At 54.5% G+C, this 19,477-nt stretch overlaps 2 protein-coding genes across 2 annotated transcripts; one reads left to right on the top strand and one right to left on the bottom strand.

Annotated features, from left to right (window-relative positions):
* Positions 1-1,151: 1,151 nt before the first annotated feature.
* SLC2A6 (solute carrier family 2 member 6) lies at positions 1,152-6,165 on the top strand. Its single transcript, XM_075170985.1, has 10 exons — positions 1,152-1,287; positions 1,915-2,077; positions 2,178-2,384; positions 3,005-3,104; positions 3,664-3,875; positions 4,024-4,176; positions 4,518-4,626; positions 4,865-5,038; positions 5,345-5,490; positions 5,579-6,165. Exons 1-10 carry the CDS (start codon positions 1,163-1,165, stop codon positions 5,732-5,734), a joined length of 1,545 nt encoding a protein of 514 aa, XP_075027086.1. The 5' UTR covers positions 1,152-1,162; the 3' UTR covers positions 5,735-6,165.
* A 160-nt stretch (positions 6,166-6,325) lies between these two features.
* CACFD1 (calcium channel flower domain containing 1) lies at positions 6,326-18,280 on the bottom strand. The gene is made up of 5 exons (XM_075170666.1): positions 18,138-18,280; positions 13,111-13,183; positions 12,553-12,678; positions 12,300-12,407; positions 6,326-11,846 (listed from the first exon to the last, which is right to left on the bottom strand). The coding sequence occupies exons 1-5, from the start codon at positions 18,259-18,261 to the stop codon at positions 11,753-11,755; spliced, it is 525 nt and encodes a 174-aa protein (XP_075026767.1). The 5' UTR covers positions 18,262-18,280; the 3' UTR covers positions 6,326-11,752.
* Between the last annotated feature and the right edge of the window lie 1,197 nt (positions 18,281-19,477).

Here is a 19,477-nt window from a genome sequence, read left to right as displayed (position 1 = left end):
GACCAACGCGACACTGGAAAGTTTTCGGATGAGCTGGCCTGCCTCCCCAACATCCCCTTGCTCCATGACCTTTCTTTCTGCAGAGAAATCACAGCCCCGAGTGCCTGAGTCAGCTGTAAATCCCCAGCATCGATCAGACACTAAAAGCGGCACTTGGTGGTTGCGGAAGGGGAACCAGATTGCACGGAGGGAAGAGCGTAGTGGGTCCTGGCTGACACCGAAGCATCACTGGGGCTCCCAGGCAGGCTTGGGGGTGCAGAAACCATTCAGGTGGTCCCAAAAGCACCGGGGACTAAGGTGAATGATGGAAACAAGAGGAGCACTACAGTAGTTTAGGGAAAGACATCTTTTGCTAATTAAATCCAAGTGCAAAGCCAGTAGATGTGTCCCCCCCGCTTCCCTACAGGGTGAGTTTGGACCTTGCAGCCCCCCAGAACCTGCAGATGCCCCAGCACAACGCTGCCTGCTGAGCCCTGCGGGATTGGGGGGATCAGGGCGAGGGGGCAAAGGCACCCATGGGCAGCCCGGGGTCCCCAGCAGCTGCACCCAATGCGGCAGAGATGCCACCCTCCCCTTTTCCATCCTCATCAGTGCTCTTCATCCCCCGCACCTGCTCCCTGCTCCCCCTCTGTATTCACCTCCCTCTCCTTTCCTCTCCTTCCTTTCCCTCAGCTCTGGTCTACGTTGAAAACCCTTCCCCAGGGTGGCTGCGGAGGCTCACACGGATGCAATTTACCCTCGCAAAAAGAAGCAGCATTTGGCCAGTCTAACTGGTACCAGTTCCTCGAGGGGAGGGACCTGGCCTTAGCAAAGGGACGTTTCTGCTGGTAGAAACGGTTCTGCAAGGATCGTGCCTGTAAGTGCCGCTGCAGCGATGGGTTTTGGTGTCAATGGGGTCTGGGAGGGACAGGGGCTGGGCGGGCGTGGGGTGAAGGCTGCAGGGCCCCATCGTTTCCCCGTGGCTCTTTGCCTGCCGGTTTTCCGGCCCCCCCCCAGTTTCCTCCCCAGAGGCCAGCCGGGCGCGAGCCCACGAGGCACAGATTTCTCTGATTAGGCAACGGCCGGGCAGCCTCTCCCCTTTCGCTTTCAGCTGCCTCTTCCTCCCCATCCCCGGAGGCAGCGCCAAGCATCCGGCCCCAAGCGAAGCGGCACCCGCACTGCGATGGGCACCGGCCACAGCACTGCCATGGAGCCCAGCATGCGGGAGCCCCTCGTGAGGAAGACGAGCTCCTCATATCGGACCTTCCCCGAGAGTGCTGGCAAGAGGCTCGACAAGGAGTATCTGCGGTAAGGGCCAGGCTGGGGCCGTGGGGCTGGCTGCGGGGTGGGCTGTGCCCCCGTCCCGAGAGCACTGGGCTGGGGGAAGCTGGTGGAAGAGCTGCTTCATGCTGCTGTCATTCCTGGAGTTGCCTTGAGATGGGGTGTCATCCCGCCCAGGGTGTGCGGTGCTGGATGAGCCCGCTGGGAGAGCTGGGGGTGTGGGTGCTTTTGGGCATCTGACTCTCGTGGGGATATAAGGTCCTGCTGGGGGGGATGGGGGCCTTGAAGGGAACCCCCTCGCTGCTCCGCTGGGACGAGCCGGCTGCTGGCTGGGTCCATGGTGCCGCCCGGCTGCAGCTTCTGCTTTTCTCAGTTTGTTGAACACCCTGAAAACCGCCTGGCACAGAGGAAAGCATCGGTGGCACCCGGGGGGACGGGCTCTCGCCCCCCACCACACGGTGGGAGCGGGTGCTGCTCCACTCGGAGAAACCCCACCAGCCTGGGGCTGTGCAGGGCCATTCCCCAGGAAAATCCCTCCGTGGGTGTCACAAGAACCTCGGCAAAGGCTGGGGGAAGCTGCAAGACAGAGTTAAAGTTTCTGCAGAGTGCGATAAGGGCACCCAACACGTCCTTCTCGCTCCGTCCCTCCCTCAGGAGCCTCCACAACAAGCGGCTCTACCTGGCTGTGTTTGCCGCTGTCCTGGGGAACTTCAGTTTTGGCTTCGCCCTGGTTTACCCCTCGCCCGTCATCCCTGCCCTGGAGGCTCACCCCAGCCCTGCGCTGAGGCTGGACCAGCACACGGCGTCCTGGTTCGGGGTAAGGAGCGGGGTTGTCCATGCCGGGGTGGGGGGCAGAGCCAGTGGGTGTGCGGGGGGAGCACGGACCCACCGAGGCCCCTCTCCGTGTCTCCCCGCAGTCGGTGTTCACGCTGGGAGCGGCGGCGGGGGGGCTCAGCGCCATGGTCCTCAATGACCGCCTGGGCCGCAAACTGAGCATCATGTTCTCGGCGCTGCCCTCCGCCGTGGGATACGCGCTGATGGCCGGTGCCCAGGGGATCGGGATGCTGCTGCTGGGCCGCGTCCTGACGGGCTACGCCGGTGGCGTGACGTCCGCCTCCATCCCGGTAACGTGCCGTGGGAGGGAGTTTGCCGAGGATTTGCATGGTGGGATACAAGGCAGTGCTGAAGCTGAGCCTGGGGCATCCCGCTGCTTTTTGGAGGCATCAGCAGGGCTCCAGGGCTGCAGATGGGCGATTGGGGATGGCGAGGATGCACTGGGTTAGCGGCCCTTGCACAGCCAGCCCGAGCTGCCCCCACAGTGCTGGACTTTCTTGCCCACAGAAAAGGGAAGGCAGGTCCTCGATCCCTGCCCTGTTCCTCCCGGCAGTTATTTCCACCCACGTTTACCAAACGCCGACCTCGTGTTGCATGCAGAGGGGAAGGCAAGAATTGAGTAACCCTGGGGCACGTCTTTCCAGCAATGGGAGGCTGAGCGTGCCGCTGGAGCACTTCTCCCATGCCGGGGTGAGGGAGGGAAGCGGCGGTGCCTGCAAGGCTGTCCTCTCCACCAACCAGGACCAGCTCCTGCTGCTGGACCAGTCAGGTTTCCACCCGGAGAGGGCAGTTTCCCAGCAGTTTGGGTTTCCCCTGGCTGCAGTGGATAACTGCGAGGTGACAGAGGACAAGTTTCAGCGGTGACGGCTGTATATTGCAGCTCTGTTAAGCATCTGTTGTCCCACTCCAGGTCTACATCTCAGAGATCTCCCACCCCGGGGTCAGAGGCATGTTGGGCGCTTGTCCTCAGATCATGGCAGTGCTGGGCTCCCTCGTCCTGTACGCGCTGGGCAAGTATCTCAGTGTTCGGAGGGCAGGAAACCCTCAGCGAGACCTTAGGGAAGGGGAGTCTATTTTAAACAACTTTCTCAGCAAGTTGATGGATTCCTTCCCCTCGCAGCCAGCTCACAACCACCACCACGGGTGTGCAAAGGGATCTGGACAGGATTGCCCATGCATAACCCACACTTGCGTGTGCGCTCAGAGGGGTGAATCCATAACCCCCAGGGACCCGTGGCCATCACCGTGCCTGCAGACCTGGGTCCTGCTGAGGTTTCATTCGGGCTGAAGGGCAGCACGCGATGAACTGCACGTGCATCTGCTGCCAGCACGTGCCCCGGTTGCTACAGGATCTTGCTGGATCCTCTAAGATTTGGGGGAGCTTGCTGGAATTTCCCCATATTGAACAACAGCTGAAAATGCTTCTTTGCTAGGAGAAAAACATGGAAAATCTCCCTCTAGTTTTTGGGATTATTTTTTTTCCCCTCTGGATTTATTAAATCTCTGCTGTTGGGGTGCCCGTGTGGAAGCAAGGCCAGGACTCCCCTCCTAACCGTGCTGCTCCCGCAGGGCTGGTCCTGGACTGGCGCTGGCTGGCCGTCGCAGGGGAGGTGCCCGTGCTCGCCATGATCGTCCTGCTCTGCTTCATGCCCAACTCGCCCCGGTTCCTGCTCTCCCAGGAGAAGGATGATGAGGCCCTGAGGTCCCTGTGCTGGCTGCGGGGCACGGACACGGACTACGCCCGGGAGTATGAGCAGATCAAGGACAGCGTGAGGAAGCAGGTGAGGAGGCTCTCCTCCAGCACGGGGAGATGTAATGTGAAAACTGCAAAATCCAGCCTCCTTTGGGCAAGTCCCGAGCCATCTTCTGGGTGCCGTGGTGGAGCCCAGAGGTGGTAACACTTCGGCTTTCTTGCTTTGTCTTCTCCAGAGCCGACGGGTTTCCTGTGCCGAGATCAAGGACCCCTTCGTTTATAAGCCCATCCTGATTGCGGTGGGGATGAGGTTCCTGCAGCAGCTCTCCGGTGTCACCTGTGTCCTTGTGTACCTGCAGTCAATATTCAAGAAAACATCTGTCATCCTGGTGAGCCCTGGGATTCAGCCCATGCCCGGACTGCTCCGTCTTCAGTGATGGCTGCCCGATGCTCCAAATCCCCTGCAGCTCTAAGACCCCAACTTTGAAGCCTTTTTTAAAGCACCTGGTTGGCAGCAATTGCCAAAAGGCTGCATGAGGATGGGGAGCAGGACTGGCCCCGCTGTCTCCCCGCTCTCCTCCTCTGATCTTCAGGCTTTTCTTCTCTGGTCTCTTATCATAGGAGGATAGCTTTGACAAAGGCATCAGCCAGAGTCAAGGCAGCACATGTAGGAACTTGCCCGTTCCCTGGCTCTCCCATTTCAGCTTCCCCACTGCTTTTGCCGTTGCAGAAACCAGAGTACGATGCAGCTCTTGTCGGCTTGGTACGTCTGTTCTCTGTGGCGATTGCTGCTGTGTCGATGGATAAAGCTGGGAGGAAGATTCTTCTTTTTGTATCGGGTATGTCTCTCTCCCACACTTGTGCAAGGGAAGCTCTTATTTAAGGATTTACAGGAGCTCTGCAAACGTGCAGGAGTGGAAACTTCAGCCATACAGGACTCGGGCAGGGAGTGGGGGAGGTCTCTTCCCTTTGGTGGTAGCTCAGCTCCTGAGCAGAGGCGTTCCCGGGGGCTCAGTCCTTGGCACGGAGGGGATCACTCACCCATTTATCCCACTATGCTGTTGCATCTCTCCACAGCTGGTGTCATGTTGGTCTCCAACCTGACTATGGGGCTCTATATCCACTTCGTGCCAGCTTCTCAAAATGGCACCATTGCCAACAAGACTCTGGTGAGCTCTGCCAACCTTCCTGCTGAGCCAACCCACTACATCACCCTCATCCCCCTCCTGGCAACCATGTTCTTCATAATGGGTAAGTGCACAGAGCGAGAGCCCAGGACCCACAGCACAGGGCTGGGTGCCAGCCTGGGGGGACGTTTCTCATCCCAGGCAGGGTGATACGGAGCAAGGAGATTTGGGCTTGGAGTTGGAAGGCGGGCAGATGTCCCTGGAAGCCCAAGAAAGATGGCATCTGAAGTCACTTTGCAGACTGACAGAGCATGAATGGGGGACAATAATGATTGATGCGGGAGCAGGGCAGGATTGCACAGGGCTCTTCTTCACTCCCCAAGGGGCTTTGAAGCCTCAACAGCCTCATCTTACCCCTCCTTCCCTGCAGGTTATGCCATGGGCTGGGGCCCCATCACTTGGTTGCTGATGTCGGAGATCCTCCCTCTGAAAGCCCGCGGGGTGGCTTCGGGCCTCTGTGTCGTCGTGAGCTGGCTGACAGCCTTCACCCTGACCCAGTTCTTCCTCCGTGTCGTGGTGGGTACTGCCCTGGGAGGGTGTCCGGCAGCCCCTCCTCAGACCCTCTCTGCACCAGCTCATGTCTGCTTTCCATCCCGCTTTCCAGGAAGCCTTCAGCCTCGAGGTGCCCTTCCTATTCTTCGCAGTCATCTGTGCCGGGAACATCTTATTCACAGGCTGCTGCGTTCCAGAAACCAAAGGCAGATCCCTGGAACAGATCGAGGCCTTCTTCAGGACTGGCCGAAGGTCGTTCATGAGGTAGGAGCTGCCATCTGCCAGCTGTGCCAGGCCACCAGTCCACATGCTCAAGGGCAACAAAGAAAACGGTGGTGCTCCTGGAGGTGGAGGCTGGAGCTCTCTGCGAAGGCAATGGGAGAGGAATGGGCAGCGATGACCGTCTTGCTTTGGATGTAGAAGTTGCCAACTGGAACTTTACCTTCTCTTCCTGTCATTCAACACTACCTGTTGCAATATGTCAACCCTAGGTATGGACCAGGGAACCAGCACCAAGCTGGAGATAAAGGTGTCTTGGAAAATAGAACACGTGGCTGTGGACAAAAGACCATGCACGTCCTTTGCTCAGCAGCCACCCAAGCAGCCCGAGAGCCCCAGGGTTTGGCTGGAACAGAATTAACAGTTGTAGCCATTTTGGCAAAAGTTCATCGTGTAGTTGCAAGAATAAAACAGTTTTGCCTTCAACAGCAAGACGTTGCCTTGATTTGCAAAGAAGGGAACTGCAGGTGGGTGGGATGGGAGAGGCAGACCCGGAGCGTGACAAGGGGACCACAGCAGCCTGCAGCTTCCCAGATGAGTCTTATGTGCTTAAGGACTTTGAAAGAGGCAGAGACAGATATTTTGTATAAAAAGCTGCCACGTTTTATTGCTCTAAAAACACACATTACACTAGAAGCCTAATGAACAAGTCCAAATACAGTTCACAAAGAAAATCCAGGACAAAACAAAGAACGGGAACAGACAAACATTCAGCTGTAGTGCAAGTGATTCACTGTAGGAAAGACCCAGTAGGTACTGACAATACTTTGTACTGGGCAGGTCTTTCCCACCCCAGGGTTCTACTGATCCACAAAGAGGAAGGTGGATGCACCTCCATCATGGTTGTGTGTGGAGCCTCCACCTCCATCACTTTGAGATCTCAACTGCATAGTTAGTAGCAAATTGCTCTTACTCCTTTCCTGTGTCCAAGATGAAGGACTTTTTTAGAGCCTAACCCTAGGTAAAACACAGGAGGTGTTATGGGGGTGGGTATGGCTGCGAGGAACGAATGGCCTTACGGAGTATCACATCCAACCTAACCCCTCCCAAAAGGACAGAACAACAAAGGCTGAGCTGGAAGATGATTTGCCCAAGCATTTGTCCAACCTCCTGAGATGCACTTGGCACCCTGAGGTCTGGTGGAGATGCTTGTGTCCTCCCATTCCCGGAACATTCAGCCTGCTGTGACAAGGAAGCATGGGGTAACATAGCATATTTGACCCAGATTCAAGATATACTAACTGCTATTTAGATGCCCTGCAGCAGGAGATGAGAGAAATCACCTAAGAGAAGATGTGCTTTATCAGAGGATTAATTTAAAGCAGCTTGGGACAGAGGAAGAGAGATGGGCCAAAATCAAAACCACAGAGAAAATTCAGTATTAGGCCTAACCTTTGCAGCTGAGACCCATTTCCAGAAAGATGTTCAGCCCTGGCTGGAATATGACTGTTTCTAAGCATGGCCTGATTACAAGAAGTCTCAAGAGCCTCTGGTTTCCACTGACCTTCTGAAGATCAGGATCTCTGGCAGCCCTGTGCTAGAGCATTGTCTTTCTCACATGGCTATGCACCAGGTCTTGATATCTTCACTCCAGTGAAACCCTTCCCTGAAGACAGTGGATGTTTTTTCCTGAGGAAAAAATGACAAAGATGAATTGAGTTCCCAGGGCTCAGCCTAAGGAGGAAATGCCCAAATATGAAATGAGGTTGGACTCTTCAGGTCCTGTGAGAACCTCATTGGAGAAGTATTTTCTGAGTGACCTCCTGTCTTCCATATAGAAAGTTGGAGGGTTTTTGCTACAACATTTAGAGTCCGAGAAATCACAGTGGCTCTTTCCAGAGGTAGAATGGTCTTTTTATTCACTGCACACACAGAGAATCAATCGGTGTTACAAAATCAGCTCCTGCCCAGAGCAGCAAGGTCTGGGTACACAGCAGAAAGCGAGCTTCTGCTCTTCTCTTCACGCCCCATGGACATCCCCAGGGGACAGTGGAGCTAATATGCACAAGTGCTGTCAGCTTCGTGACTGAACGGGACATGGAAGAGTTGCACACTGTATAAATGCACGTGGGAAAGAAGTGCACAGCTCACGCGGTGAATGGTGCCACAGTCCATTGCTAAGCGCACATATGCTGCCAGTACCCAGGTGTCTTTCCACGCTTGTCAACAACTCACTGTAGTCACTTCATCACCCACTCTTGAGTTCTCATCTAACAAAAATTATGTCCCATCATCTCCCAAGAGACCTTTCCAAGACCTGGCAAGCAGAACCTCTTCCATAGAGACCCTGTGGATTAGCCATCCAGCCTGGACACCATCAGCAGGGATTGTGTTGAGCCTGTAAAATCTCTAGAGCAGGGCTTTTAACCTCATTTATCCTTACACAGCTCCAAGCACCCTGATGGTGCCTCTAAACACAATTAATAACCACCATGCACTGTGAATGGGCATATTAACTACTTTGATGCTACTACTCTAAAGATCCTTTCTATCTTCACAAAAACAGTCTCTTGCCCACATGGAGGTGAGACCATCCACTAACTGTCACTACAACTCTTAAAAGCCATGGGTGCTGTCACCAAGCCACGTCTGCAATGATGGCAGCATCTGGCTTGGTTTCAGCTGCACCACAGAGAGCCGAAATTCCCCAGAGCTCCCACTCCAGATGCGCATCTGTAGGAGTCAGCACTCTTGGAGCCTGGATCTGAGACACCTCCTGTTGCGGCAGGCACAGACGAACTGAACAGACCCGGTGTCTTCAAGCGTTGTGGCCAAAGGCTCCAGCTCAGCTCTTACAGAAGAGTCCCTGAGGCCCATTTCCAACAAAAGCGTTGAGCTCAGAGCTGAGCTTTTTGCAACCTGCTAACGGTGGCAGAGCTGATGCAGATTGTTCGCTTGCCTTGGCCCCAGAGTCAGACCCAACTGCCACAAAACACAGCATGACAGCACTGCTGACGTCCCAGGGACTTCTGCCGTCGGTGCCAAGGGAGCAGAGCGGACCCGTCCATGCCGACGAGCCCTCCAGGAGACCTGCAGCAGCGTCTGCCTGCGCCAGCCCCAGGGACTGTCCTAATGCCACAGATCAGCAGCGATCAGGTGAAGCCAGAGAGGGTCCTACCCAGTTCTGTGGGTCATCACCGCGGGCGTAGATCAGCCTGCAAGCGTTACTCTATCGCCTCTGCTTTGCCTTACACCTCCTGTCACTAAAGCTACTGTGGAACTACTCACAGAGCAAAGCCGTCACTACCAAAGACATGCTACGTGCATCAGTCTGCAACATTCCTCTACTACACACTACTTAACTCCCCAAACCCCCCTGAAATCAAAGCAGATGTCCTGTTTGCTCGGCAGGACTCTGCAGCAGAACCACCCACTAAAGGTACTGCACAGGGACGCCCTGGCTCGAAGAGCGGGAGGCTATTACCACCGAAGTATCCTGCGGGCTGCGGTGTATTCTGCAGCACCCCATGACTGCAGCAGCGTGCCCCACGCAGGAGGCTGCGCTCCCTGCACACACGCACAAGGAAAGCCAATGGCCCATGTGTTGCATGCAGCAACAGGGATCAGCCCAGAGCTGGGGACTCCGAAACGACATGGCCTTTATTGAAACAAGCTGCATCTGGGCTGGCAGTGCCTATTCTGTGTCCCAGACAAGCTGGTGTCAGAGCAATCACGGTTCAGAGGCCTGGGGGGAAAGGGGCTTAGTGGAAAGTGGCTACCCAGCATCCAGCTGCACGGGCCTGGGTGTGTAAATAAACCCAAGCCGCGTTCCTGAGTGGTGTAAATCCTCACACCTCCCTGACCTCCAAGGAAGAAACAGCAGCTAACATTAGCTGGCAGCTTAGCCCCCCGATCTGCAGAGCCCGCTCTGCTCCTGCTGCAATGCGCACGCTACATCCGCAGCCAGCCACCCCCTGCAGCAGCGGCTCCATCCCAGCTCTGCCAGGAACGATCTGGTGTCGAATATGCACCGTACCAGGAGGAAGGACATGTTATATAGCTATTTTCCAACACGACACTGCTCAGAAGCCACAGAGCAGCTGGCTTGACGGACCCTTCTTCTGACAGCGCTCAGCCTCCAGCAGCGTTTCTCAGACCGCAGCGCGACCCCTCTGCTACCCCAGTGATTGAAATGGGACCGCGAAGTGTGGGTGGCAGCCGGAGCTCAGCCCCCAGGGCAGGGGAGTAAGAACAGGCTGCAGTCCCGCTGCTCGCCATGGCTGCTACCTGCCTCGGCTGCTGAGTGAGGACAAACCTCCAGCCCAGCAGTTACAGCCCGCTTTTCCTCCCTTCTCTCTCCCAGAAGAGGGGGAAAACAAACTTTGTCAAGCCAGTGGCCCAGAAGAAGACAAAGGGGTCAAAGGACAACACACTTTCTAAGTCTGAGAAATGCTCTGAAGGCTGAAGTAGGGTTTTACAGTATTTCAGTTATAGCACCCCAGTTACAGCATCCCAGTTACAGCAGCCAGGGCTCTCCCTGGGTTCAGAGCCCCCCCAGTGAAATGAGGCAGTCCTCTGAAGGACAGGAAACAGAGCACTCCTTTCTCCTATGTCCAGAGAAAATGAGTCCCATCAAAATACTTAAATAACTAGAAATAAATTATTCACCCCTTTTCCTAATCAAAATAAAAAGCAATCATGTAAAATCAAATAAATTAAACCCCCCAGAAGAAACCGTGATAAGAAGAGGGGGATCTGGACTTAGTGAGCAGTTTTGTTCTGCATGATAGAAAGCAAACAGGAAATACGATGCGAGAACCACTGATGGAGCCTGGCATAAAGCAGCAAGACATCCCAGCTACGCACACTGAAATGGTGCAGACTTCTCTCTGTTTGCCAAGGAAGGATATGCCACCTTCCTGTACAAAAGCAGCCCAGGACTGATGCAAAAAGAACATGAGCCCAAAGAGAAAGGCTGTACCAGACAGCAGCAAAAAGCAGGTCCCTTGCACGGTGGGATGGGTCACAGGAGCAGGAGTGGATGCAGGGAGTGAGAGATAACAGAGCAGAGTCCCAGGCTCAGGAGAGAAGGATGCTCTTGCACATCAGTAACCCTTACACCAGCAAAAAATCCCACTTGCCTCAAGCAATAGTACCCTTTTTCAGCTTTTTAAAGCAAACCTTATTTCCCTTCTTCTCCAGTAAAAGAGTGAAGCTTAAGAAAAGTACCCTTATTAAGACAAAGTAATTAATTCTTATAATTCAAGTAAATTGCAGTAACTGCCTGCAGCTGTATCCAGAGGAAGGGGGGACTGTGCTTTGTAGGTACCAGGATCTGCCCCAGCACCTCTGGCAGGTCCTCGGCAGAGATGGTTATGGTCTTTATATGGGTTTTTTTGCTGGAAGTCCTTTCCCGTCAGCGATGCCTCCGATGCCTGGCCTAACTGAACCCATATTAAAATATACTCAATGGAAGAAAACCAAGCCTAAGCGTCACCATGTATTGCTAAACCCTGGATTAGTGTATCGTACCTGGGAAGGGCCACACCAGAGAGCGTTACTAAAAAACGCGTAACGTGCAATGGCAGGTTACGCCCAGGCATGAGGCCAGCAGCTCCCCGACTCCCACGAGACCAGCGCTTGCGAGGAGCTGGCACGTCAGCTCTGTCCCTCCTCACCCCATCCTGTTCCCAAATGAGCCCTGCATCCTCGGCTCGTTATCAGGCGTCACTCCAAAGAAAGGCTACCTATTCAGGCTTGTAAAGCAGCACTCAAAGAGCCAGCACCTCTGCAGCAAAAAAAAATTACAAAAAAAATTTAAAAATAGGGGGACTGTGAGATATTTGGTTGAGGGTTGAGGAGGAGAGAGGGGCCAACGTGCTGAGGTCCGGCTGCTGGTGTGAGAAGAGGGCACAGCCCGCCCCAGCCCCTGAGATTTCCAGTTGCTGCAGCGTCCGGGGAAATCGTGGCGTAACAGGGAGGGGAGCGGGCAGAGGGAAGGGCAGAGTGGATTTCCATATCTTCACCATCTCAGCGTCCAGGAGAGGTTACCCCGAGCTCAAGTGCTTCAGAGAGCCTGTCCCTCCAGGGCCCCCGTGAGCTTCTCTTCATCCATTTGCTTCTGCTGCTGGTGGATCCGAGCATAGGAAATGGCATCTCCCCTGCAGAGAGAAGGGACGGGGCGGGGATGTGAGCTCTGGGTGCCCACCACGGCGGGTACAGCACCTGGCAGAGAGGTCTCCCAACCGGGGTCCACGCCTCTCCGTGCCGAGGGATGCCAGGAGTGAAATGAGACCTGCTGGCCCTCCCCAACCCCACCAAAGCCGCTCACCGCCCCCAGAGCTGGGCCCATCCATCCAACGGCTGCAGAAAGAGGGACCCACAGGGCAACCTAGACTGAGCTCCCAAGGAAAAGCTCAGAGCTTCAGCAAACCCTAGAACCTTCCCTCCCAGGGCTTTGAGATGATGGCAGGGAGATGTCCTCTGGCAGCATTTACACCTGAAAGCATGGCTAGTACAAGAGGAAAGCATAGCCTTAGGGAGGCAGATGGGGGTGAGGATGGAGGTCCACCTTCCCCTTCCCTCCCCTCCACAAGCAGACAGATCTCTCTTACTTTTTGCCGAGCGCCGACAGGCCATAAAGCACCCCGGTGGCAAACGCAATGGCATTTCCAAAGAGCGTGGTCAGCGTCAGGCTGAGCATGACGGGGAACACAGCCATCCTGGAAGACAGAGGCAGCCCTCAAAGCCGGGCTCCGCTCCCCCCGGGATGGGGGGATGCTCATCCACCGCGGCTTGCCCACATGCATCCCAACGCGGTTCCCGGGATGGCTTCACCACCACAACACACCCCAGGAGCATCCTCACCCGCAGTAGAAAGCAGCTTTCTGCCAGGGCCGCAGCTTGTCTGCCCTCGCAGAGACGGCATTCGCAAACTCGATAAACTGGCAGCAGAAGGGGGCTTCGCACAGGAACAGGACGAAGGCGTTGAGCCTCCAGATAGAGCAAACCAGAGTTAACCCTGCCCGCGTGGCCCAGAGCGAGGGTCAGCAATGCCCCCCAGCCCCCCCAAGACCAGCCGCTCCCGTGGCCAAATGCAGGCAGAAGGGAATGGTGGGGCTGGACCCCACTGCGCTCCCTCCCCGCTTCTCGATAATTCCCAAACCCTGGTGCCCCAGACTTATTTTGGATAAGGGTATCTCAGTATTTACCTAAAAAGGGGTAAAGAAAGAATACACATAGAATAAACCCAGCATCTCAACCTGCCCCATGGAGCAAGATCTGGCAATGCGCAGAGCCTGCAGAGCCTGACGGACGTTTCACTCACGTCCACAGCCCAACCGGGGCAGCTCTGCCCCTTGCCCAGTGGCGTCTAATTAACGAACCTCCCTCCCGGCAGAAAAAAAGGAAAGAAACTCTGCTCACATCATCCACACGCCAGCCGCGATGTTCAGGGGGTTGATGGTGACACAGTTCCAGAGACCAGCGAAGGCACAGGCTGGAAAGCAAAGAGGCTTTCAGGGACCACGAAGACCAACCCAGTGCGCCCACGGGGATAGCGGGGCCGGAGCCCGGCAGGCAGGGCTGGCTTCTCCTCCCAGCTCTGCCCTGCAATGGGACCCTGCAGCCACACCAGCAGGATTTTGCTCTCCTGTATTTTGGGCTGTTTTGCGGAGCAGGGGTTGCCCAGAAGAGCCCTTGCTTTGTCCGGCACCTCTAGGCACTGCAGAGCAGCACAGCAGGATGGGTGGAAGGGTCTGATGGCCCCAACAGGGATGCAGGGGAGAGGGCTTGTTCCCAGCTCCTCCAGTCAGGTATCCTTTTGCTCCGAACACTTGGTGTCTCAGCATGAGATTTGCACAACTGTTTCACTTGTGTAGAACAACAGATATTTGCTTTTACTGGAGTCGCATATGTGGCACCCTGGGGCACCCTGGTTTTTATTTGCTAAGGAATTACTGCTTTGTCCTGGGATGAACAAAGAGGTCCCAGCAGTTACCCGTCTCTGAGCCGCACAGGGAAAGTTCAGCAAAAACGTGACTTCCAGCACCAAGGCACACGGGCAAACAATAAATAAAGCAGAGGTGAACCCGGTCTCAGCCACACAGTGCTGGCTCTGCACTAGAGATGGGCAGAAAAGAGCCAAGTTTGGGTCTCCGTTAATACAAATGGAAGGGGATGCTAGCTAAAGCAGAGCCCAAAATAGCCCCAGCACTCCTGGTTCTGTAATGCAAGGAGAGGAACCAGGCAGCAGCCTCCAAGCTGCATGTGCCTCCTTCCTGCCTCATTAAACTTGCAGAGCGTTCCCGGCACTTGATACGGCCCTTTTCTTCCGCCGATACCAACAGGCTGCCGCTGCTCGCCGGGGAACCCGAGCCCAGGCAGGGAGGGCAGCGAGACACGAACTGAGTCCACAGTAAACACCACCACCCTGCAAAACACCAGCTAAAATTATACAGCCCTTAAAGGCTGTCTTGGGGATGATTAACGACACAATGCAGAGCAGCAGAGTCCGCCTCTGAGAATGAGACCAGCCTGGGTTTGGGTATTTCAGATGTCTGCTCGTGTTTTGCTAAGGGGATCCCTGAGCAGAGCTGCTGTGAGCAGTCCTGACCTTCAAAAGCCTGGCACATGCTTGCAAGGATTCTTTTAAGCAGTCACTGCTGAATCCTCAAAGTACCCTTAAAAATAGTTATCCTTATTTACCGGATGGGAAACAGAACTGCAGGTCTATGACAGGACCGATCCAACATCACCCCACAAGCAAGTGACCTCCTGGTTTAAGGAAACAACCAAACAAGGTTATTTTTAAAGGCTTCCTAGACTATTCCACAGAAGCCAAAATCTTTCGGAGAATCCTGCAAGAACAAGATCAGCCAGCAGAGGAGAAATGCCTGAGGACATGTTAATATCCACACTCTAAGGGCATTTCTCATCCTCCCATCGCAAAGGGACCGGTGTCAGTGATCCCACGCTGCAGGGGAAACTGAGGCACTGGGGTAGGATGATCCACTCATGGTCACACATGCAAACAGCCGGAGAGCTAGAAAAGCAATGGCAAGCAGGATTGCTGGGAGCAGCGGGCAGCTCGGAGAGCAGAGCACAACACGGAGGTTTCTAATTCTTCTCTGTGACCAACAAACCCTTGGATGCTGATGGAAGAGGAGCTCGGGGGAAGCACCACCGGCTTGTGACACTTGCAAGCACACTTCCGAAAGCACACTTCTGAAAATACTGCTAAATGACTTTCTGGCACTTTATAATTAGCAGAACAGCAAAAAACAGCTGCCTCACGACTATTCCCAAAACGCAGCCAGGGCTGGGGCAGAACCCTGCCTTGCTGAACAGCATGGCAGAGCGTAGAGGTCCAAGCGGTTCACAGCTAGAAAATTGGTCTCCACCACAGAATAAACCAAGGGAGGCAGAATGTTATTTCCCAAGCAGGTTTTTGGCCTTACTCTTTTTTTAATCTAGCCAACCAGGGGTTGTTTTGTTAGGGTTCTGGTTTGGTTTTGTCCTCAAACACCCCAAAACAACCCTTGAGCACTAAATGTCCCTGCAGGAGTCTCAGCTAAGCAACCACCCCGGTTGCCAATGGACTAATGACCCAGCAAGCCTGAGCTGAGCAAGCCCCCACGTCAGCACAAGCACCAACCAGCGGGAAAGGAGTCAAAGGTTTATAATCGCAGGAACACTGCACTCGGTGGCGGCTGCCAACAGCCACAGAGATAACGATTCAGTGACCTTCGGTCTCCTTTGCAGAGCAGCGCATCCCACAGCAGCCTGGTACATCCTTGTCCCACCGGGATGGGATCGGCTCCTGCCTCAGTAGCCAAAACGGGACGGAGCTGCCAACCCAGAGACTTCTTTTTGCAAAATAGAGGCCTCGCAATAGGTTTAAAATGCAGATAATGCTCAATGGCATGTAAGCTATGGAAGACAGACAGTTCTGCCATTTGTTTAACTGCTGTCCCATCCAAATCCCTGAGGAAGCACAAATAACTGGGTGCTAAAACGAGGGGGAAGAACACCCCCCCCTACAAAGGCTCTATTCATTTCAAGCAGCTGGTCACTGTCCTCAACACAAGCCTATTTTTGCTCCTAGAGCATTTTACAAAAGCCACAGACTCCTCGTCCTTTTACAAACAGGAACACAAGGGAGAGAAGGGACTTGGCCGAGGTCACCAAGCCAGCCTGTGCAAGAGCCAGAAACAGATCCTGAACCTCGTTGTTCTTGTTCCTGCTCCGGCCCCTGGACCTTTCTGGGTTAAGCAAGTTGTGGGCTGCAAGTGTTTGCATGGGGTAGACGTTGTCCATCAGTCTCACCTCCGCTAACAAAGTTTCTCTTCCTTTCTACAGGGAATTTTTCCTTCTGTAAGAAATAATCCAGCCCTGTAGCAGGACCCAATCCAGTTTCTCAAAGTCCTTATAAATTATTTCTGTTCTTTCATAGCAAGCTCTGAAAATAGCAGCCTTGCCGTGTTATTAGTCACCGCTTTCCCAAACCGTCCACCTTCAACAAGGTGATGCTGAACAAGGAGCATTTTGAAGAGGGCCATTACTAGCACGGGGCATTGGAGGGTTGCCTCTTTCCACAGTCCTCCATTTCCCTGCTCGTAAGAGGAGTCTGTGTCTCACGCTGCCTCCTTCTCTGCCTGATGAACCTCATGAAGGGAGACTGTCAGGGCTACAGAGCAAGCTGTCTGCCTCCCCAAATCACCAGCAATCCTGTTAAGAGCCTGGCTCTTCTTCCAAAAGCTTCTTCTCCCAGCCTCACCCAAATACGTAAAACTCAGCTTTCCTTTAAAAACAAGTCATGAGTTCTCAGAGCTGCGAACAAAAGGTCGGGAAAATAATCCAAGCATAATTCAGCTGCTTTGAAACGTGAAGGCAGAGAAAAAAATATGTCTTCAAAGAACTTGCACTGCTTTTAGGCCACTCATGAGCTGCTCTAGCATGAGGTGGGCAACACCAACGTGACCCACCAGCTACCCTCTCCAGCTCTTCACCCTCCATCCGCGTCCCCCTGAGCTGTGCATGGGCCAAAGCCACATAAAAAGCGTCGAGGCTCCAGCTCCAGCCCCAGCCCGTGGGAAAGACGCCGCTACAGTAAAGCCCCACCTGGGACCTGCACTGAAGACACGTCCCAGCTGGTCTCTTGGCCGTCTGCCGGGACCAGAAGCACAGGGGCCCCAGGCAGAGCATGGCGAGGCCAGTACGTTCTGCCCCACAAGAGCAGTCCTACCAAATCTTTTCACACCTCCAGAATTTCAGCACCTAAGACATAAAGCAGTGAGAGCAGCATATGTTTTACCAGCTTAGCCAAAAAGGGCTGTAATGACCCTGCCCAACCGTGGGGGTCTACAAGGTTGGCTGCAAAAACGCCGTGGGCTTGTGCGGTCAAGTCCCGAGGCAAGAGGCAGGCATGGGAAGGGGACAGAGAGAGAAGGGGATCAGATGAAACGCTACAGCCGAGGGAATAAATCAGGGCTGACTGCACTGGCTGAGAACACTCTTGTTTTACTAGAAGTCGTGGACCTGAAGCAGAAGAAATTCTCCATCCTGTGCTCTGCAGGAGATCAGACTAAGTGGTCATAACAGTCCCTCCTGCTTTTAAGAGCTATTAATCTCTCCACAGAATGTAGCAAAACAGCACTACAGGACAGGCTGATTTCTGGCAAAGTTGCAAAGACTCTTTCCCTGGGAAAATTTTTTTCAGCAGCAGGTAATTCAGAGCGCAGCCAACTCACTTCGCTGTACTCCGGCTCCCTTCTCTGTGCCCAAGACTAAACCCCTTAAAAACACACAACACAAACCAAGTCCATTAATCGCCTTCAAAAAAAAAACACAGGCAGGCCCTCTGTGATCAACAACAGGAGTAAGAGGAAACATGCTCCGACATTCAGGACGGGGAAAGAAAATAAGTTGCAGGAACATACAAACAGCCCAACAGAATGAACCAAATGCCATGGCCCCTGCTCAAGCCCTGAACCTGACCCAGCTGAGCACCCTGAGCCCGGTGCTCGCAGTACGACCGTCGTCTGGTTTATCTGCCCACAGCCCTCCCGCAGGAGCGGGGGCTCGGCTGCTGCTCCCATCGCTTCCAGCGAGTGCTTTACCCAAGAAGAAACTCGAGGATTTGCAGATCCCCCCGTGACGTCCCTTCTCGCAGGTGCCAAAGTTCAGCGAGTTCGGTGAGCGCAAAGCGCATCCCTCGTGTGCCAGCTAAAACCGCCCCGCTTCAGGCACGTCCACGACTCTTCCTTCTGCCCGAAACGCAGCAAACCGATGTCTAGAGCAGACACAAAGCCCTAACCCCAAATGGCTGTTTCGTGGCGCACCCCCCACACAACCTGACCCTAACGAGGCAGGCAGCACCCCTGACGCGCGCTTTCACATGCACGAGCGGCGCCGAGGGGGAACCTTTGGCTGCGAGGGAAGGGGATACTTACACATGCCCCCGATGACCCCGGCCATCCTGCAGAGCCACCTGTACCACCAGGTCATGCCATCGTCGGCGGAGGAAGCCGCTGGGTCAGGGGCTGCTGCTGGGAACTGCTCATCCTGAGAGCTCATCGCACCCCTGCTCCCGGGGGGTCAGGGGGCAGCACCCCGCTCCCCGCCTGAGCCCCAGCAGCGCAGGAGCCCCCCCACCCCCACCCAAGTGACACTCCCCCCCGTGTCCCCCTCGAGACAGCCCCTAAACCCAGCCCTGCCGCTGCTGGGCCTCTCCCCGCACCCCCATGCAGGGCCGGGCCCCAGCGGCCCCCCCAGGGCCGACAATGGAGGGTCTCTGCCTGCAGCAGCGATGCCAGCGGCCGTGGGAGCTGCCTCCACGTCTGCCTGCGTATTGCATTGTGGGTCCCCTCCTCCGGCAGGCAGGGCTTTGATGTCACTCATTAAAAGGCTGGTGGGCAGAGCCCGTCGTGTACATATTCATAAGCAGCCGCGCAGGCACGCAGTCCACGCCAGGGTCTGGGCTGCACAGGAGCTGCGGGTCCCGCTTCCCCTGGCTAACAACTAGATGCCGTTATCCAGGCAGCCAGCGTGTGTCCTTGGAAGAAAGGGAAACATGAATTTTTGCATTAATGTGAATTTAACAGTGTTACAAAATTCTGCTCTAAAGACAAGAGGGAAACAATTCCCTTAATCTGAATGGAATCAGGTTTTCTCCCCAGAAAATGGGAGTAGAAGTAGGACTTTGCAAGTCAGAGATGTCCCAGTTTGGCAATCTGTTGGTATCCAAACAAATGGTACAGGGGAACAGCCTTAATTCTCTTAAATTATAAAGACAACAGCTGCTTTTTTTGCAAATTAACATGGAGCATACGGTCAGTAACCGGAGCCCACCTCTGCAGACCAGGGACTCTGCATAGTTGATCTGGAACAATAAATAGCAGTGAGACTTGGGATCCAGAGCAGAGTGGGAAGACAGATCCCATCTGCTAAAAGGTTACAAAAAAGGATTAAGAAAAGGATGTCTTTTCATTAACATCTCCTGTTAGACAGGAAATGAAGGCCCAGTGCCTGCATCACCCACGCACTGCGGTGGGATAGCTGATATATCCAGCTCCTCAAGGATCTCGCTTCAAGAATCTACTTTCTAGCTCTTCCAAGAATGGAACGTAAATCTGGAGGCTGGCAAGCAAAAAACTCCAGACTTAACCAGCAAAAAACAACCACTAAGAAGACAGAAGAAAATAAGATTTTGCGGTTGTAAGTCAGAGAATGCAACTGAAAGAAAGCAGAAGCAGGGTTAAAACTGCCCAGGCAGAACCATTTATTGCATCCA

This window comes from Calonectris borealis, chromosome 21 (assembly GCF_964195595.1).
Source record: "Calonectris borealis chromosome 21, bCalBor7.hap1.2, whole genome shotgun sequence".
Taxonomy (NCBI): Eukaryota; Metazoa; Chordata; class Aves; order Procellariiformes; family Procellariidae; genus Calonectris; species Calonectris borealis.
This window is presented reverse-complemented; position numbering and strand designations above follow the sequence as displayed.

Coding starts and splice junctions, on each gene's coding strand:
- SLC2A6 (XM_075170985.1), top strand. CDS start 1,163: ATGGGCACCGGCCACAGCACTGCCATGGAGCCCAGCATGCGGGAGCCC. Junction 3,876..4,023: donor AGGACAGCGTGAGGAAGCAG/GTGAGGAGGCTC, acceptor TGTCTTCTCCAG/AGCCGACGGGTTTCCTGTGC. Junction 4,177..4,517: donor AGAAAACATCTGTCATCCTG/GTGAGCCCTGGG, acceptor TTGCCGTTGCAG/AAACCAGAGTACGATGCAGC.
- CACFD1 (XM_075170666.1), bottom strand. CDS start 18,261: ATGAGCTCTCAGGATGAGCAGTTCCCAGCAGCAGCCCCTGACCCAGCG. Junction 12,408..12,552: donor AAAGCTGCTTTCTACTGCGG/GTGAGGATGCTC, acceptor TCTGTCTTCCAG/GATGGCTGTGTTCCCCGTCA. Junction 11,847..12,299: donor CTGTCGGCGCTCGGCAAAAA/GTAAGAGAGATC, acceptor TTCTCTCTGCAG/GGGAGATGCCATTTCCTATG.